General features: G+C 38.5%; 1 protein-coding gene across 1 annotated transcript; it reads right to left on the bottom strand.

Moving 5' to 3' along the window:
* Nucleotides 1-442: 442 nt before the first annotated feature.
* On the bottom strand, nt 443-2140 carry LOC133189995 (uncharacterized). Its single transcript, XM_061325456.1, has 2 exons — nt 1539-2140; nt 443-1288 (listed from the first exon to the last, which is right to left on the bottom strand). Exons 1-2 carry the CDS (start codon nt 1845-1847, stop codon nt 1184-1186), a joined length of 414 nt encoding a protein of 137 aa, XP_061181440.1. The 5' UTR covers nt 1848-2140; the 3' UTR covers nt 443-1183.
* Nucleotides 2141-2491: the final 351 nt, after the last annotated feature.

The raw sequence follows: 2491 nt of genomic DNA, 5'->3' as shown, positions 1-2491 counted from the left end.
GTTGATTGATCTGTTGTACAGTTCTTTAAGAGATTATCCCAGTGGGTAGCAGACTCATGAAGTTGTCCTGACACAAAGTGTACTGGATCTCTTAGTTGTATTTCTGCCAATTCTCTATGAGCTGCCAAGGAGGGATTTCTTTCCCCTAGTTTTACCCATGTAGGTTTTACCCGAATGTCATCCAATTCCTGATCTAGACAAAATTGTATATCTCGTTCCCAATTTGGAAGAACTGGACTACACGTGACAGTTACCTACAAAACAAATTCCATGTAGATACATTAAACCTACATGAGGTACTCTAGGGTAAAAGAAAACCCCACTTTAGCAGCTCATGTGAACGAAGTCCACAAAAGAATTAGTCTCTCTGAGCTGATAAAGGAAGTCTCTTACTACTGATTTCTTTTATTAAAATAAAACATTTAACTGATTACAAGTCTCGTAAGCTTACTATTGATGTCTTTTATTAAAATGAAACCATTGCACTAATTATCTAATAAAATATGACAGTACACAAATGTTCTTTAAAAACCAGACAACTCTTCTACATGTGATATTGCATTTATCACTAACAAAGTATAAAATAAAGTAATTGTTCAGTCTGGAGAAATATTTCACAATTGGTGCATTTAAACTACTTGTTTTGCTTCATCGCCTTAAACTTTATGCAATCCTTGATGAGATGGCCCATAGACTCGCAATAAAGGCATGGTCCTATCGGTTTTGACACACTCTGGTTGAGTCGCCCCCTGTGCCTTGGCCTATAACCCTGATAACTAGGATTAAACATGTATCCATAATTATATCCCTGGGGTTGGTAGGGCATCATTAATGGCATGGGTGGGAATGAAGAGTACAAATTGTGAAGAGGAGAGGAAGACGATTTCTTCGCTTTATCTGATTCCTTAGTCTCCTCTTGTTCTTTTTTTGATTTTATCAACGCTTTCCCCACTACATCTGATGCTTTACCCCCCATCACGCTTAAAACTAAAGTAACTAGATTGATTTTCCCCTGATTTCTCGAGGCCTGTCTGTACAGTTCTTCATATATATCAGCATCGTCAATCTTAGCCGATCTGGACGTTTTGGCCAATTCATCCAGTGCTAACAGGATGAGTGCTTCGCTTGGATCGTTTTGGTTTGCCAAAAGCCTCACCTTTTCTTTTATCGCATCAACTTCTTTCTAGGTTGTCTGGGTGGTAGTTGCACTTGCTGTCGGTGAGACTTTTGCTTTCTTAGTCTGAGGCACCTCATCCTCACGGTCTTCGTTGACAGTATCTTCCGTTTCCTAATAAGTAAATCAAAATATCAATCGATTGTTCCATATCGGCCCTGTATTGTGGGCTAATAGTCACACAAATAAGTAAACCTTAATTTAGTTTCTACTTTCTATTTTCTAAAATAACTTCCGGTTGTATCTAATATCAAAACCAACAACAAGAATTCGTTTCCGGAATGCTGATAACAAGTATCGCAGGACAGCTAGTCGGCTGCCACGTGCACGCAGCAATGACCATCTTATCTCTACAAGCACTTACCAAACGTTGCAAGGTCTGGGCGGCCGGCTGGCCGACCTCATTAGCCTGAATAATTGCATAATGCAATAAGTGTCTAAGATTAGCCTCTGTCGCCTCCTTCTGTGCCATCTCCAAAATTTCTTTCTCGTCCTCCCCTGTGAGTTCCCTAAATGCCGAGATTAGTTCCCCGCGGGGCATATCTTCCATGCATATATTACTTTTCATTCTTGCAAATGATGTTACCCTTCCTGTTGTTTTCATTTTCCTTACGATGGGAATGATATTTTTCCCTTTTAGGCTATGTCGCCGTTTTAAAACAACGGGTGGCATCTGAAATAATATATTACCAGAATTAAGCACTTTATGATAATAAAATTGTCTCAATCAATTACTATACCTTGTTATAATTATAAATAATAAAGATCGTTTGATAAAATTCTTCGAATAAATACACTTAACAAACTGATTAAGAAGCCATTATTACAAGTTGTAAACATTACGCCCAACAATTTTCTTGACCGAGATAATAGCACACGTGTGCTGACGCACTGAAACCTGACACCTCAAAGGAATGGTCAGCAGATCGCATTATCTACTTGCTTTGGCCACTGAATCCTGTTTGAATTAATTAATCTTTACAGTTTTTAGCTCTACTGGTCAGAGACCAGAAGAGCTTATGCGATAGTAATGTGTCCGTCGTCCGTCCGTCTGTCTGTCTGTCCGTCTGTAAACAATTTTTCAAAATGCTACTCCTCCTACAGTTTTGGTCTGATTTCAATATAACTTGGCACACAAGTAGACTACACTAAGATACATAATTCTGTGTATCGGTTTTTGATTTCGATGAACGGTGTTGCCATGGTTACTAAAAATAGAAATTTCTGTGAAAAACATTCAAAATGCTACTCCTCCTACAGTTTTGATCTGATTTCAGTATAACTTGGCACACAAGTAGACTATACTAAGATGCATAA

The sequence above is a fragment of the Saccostrea echinata genome, unplaced genomic scaffold (genome assembly GCF_033153115.1).
Source record: "Saccostrea echinata isolate AGI-Se365-2 ecotype Australia unplaced genomic scaffold, CSIRO_AGI_Sech_v1 ptg000020l, whole genome shotgun sequence".
NCBI lineage: Eukaryota > Metazoa > Mollusca > Bivalvia > Ostreida > Ostreidae > Saccostrea > Saccostrea echinata.
This window is presented reverse-complemented; position numbering and strand designations above follow the sequence as displayed.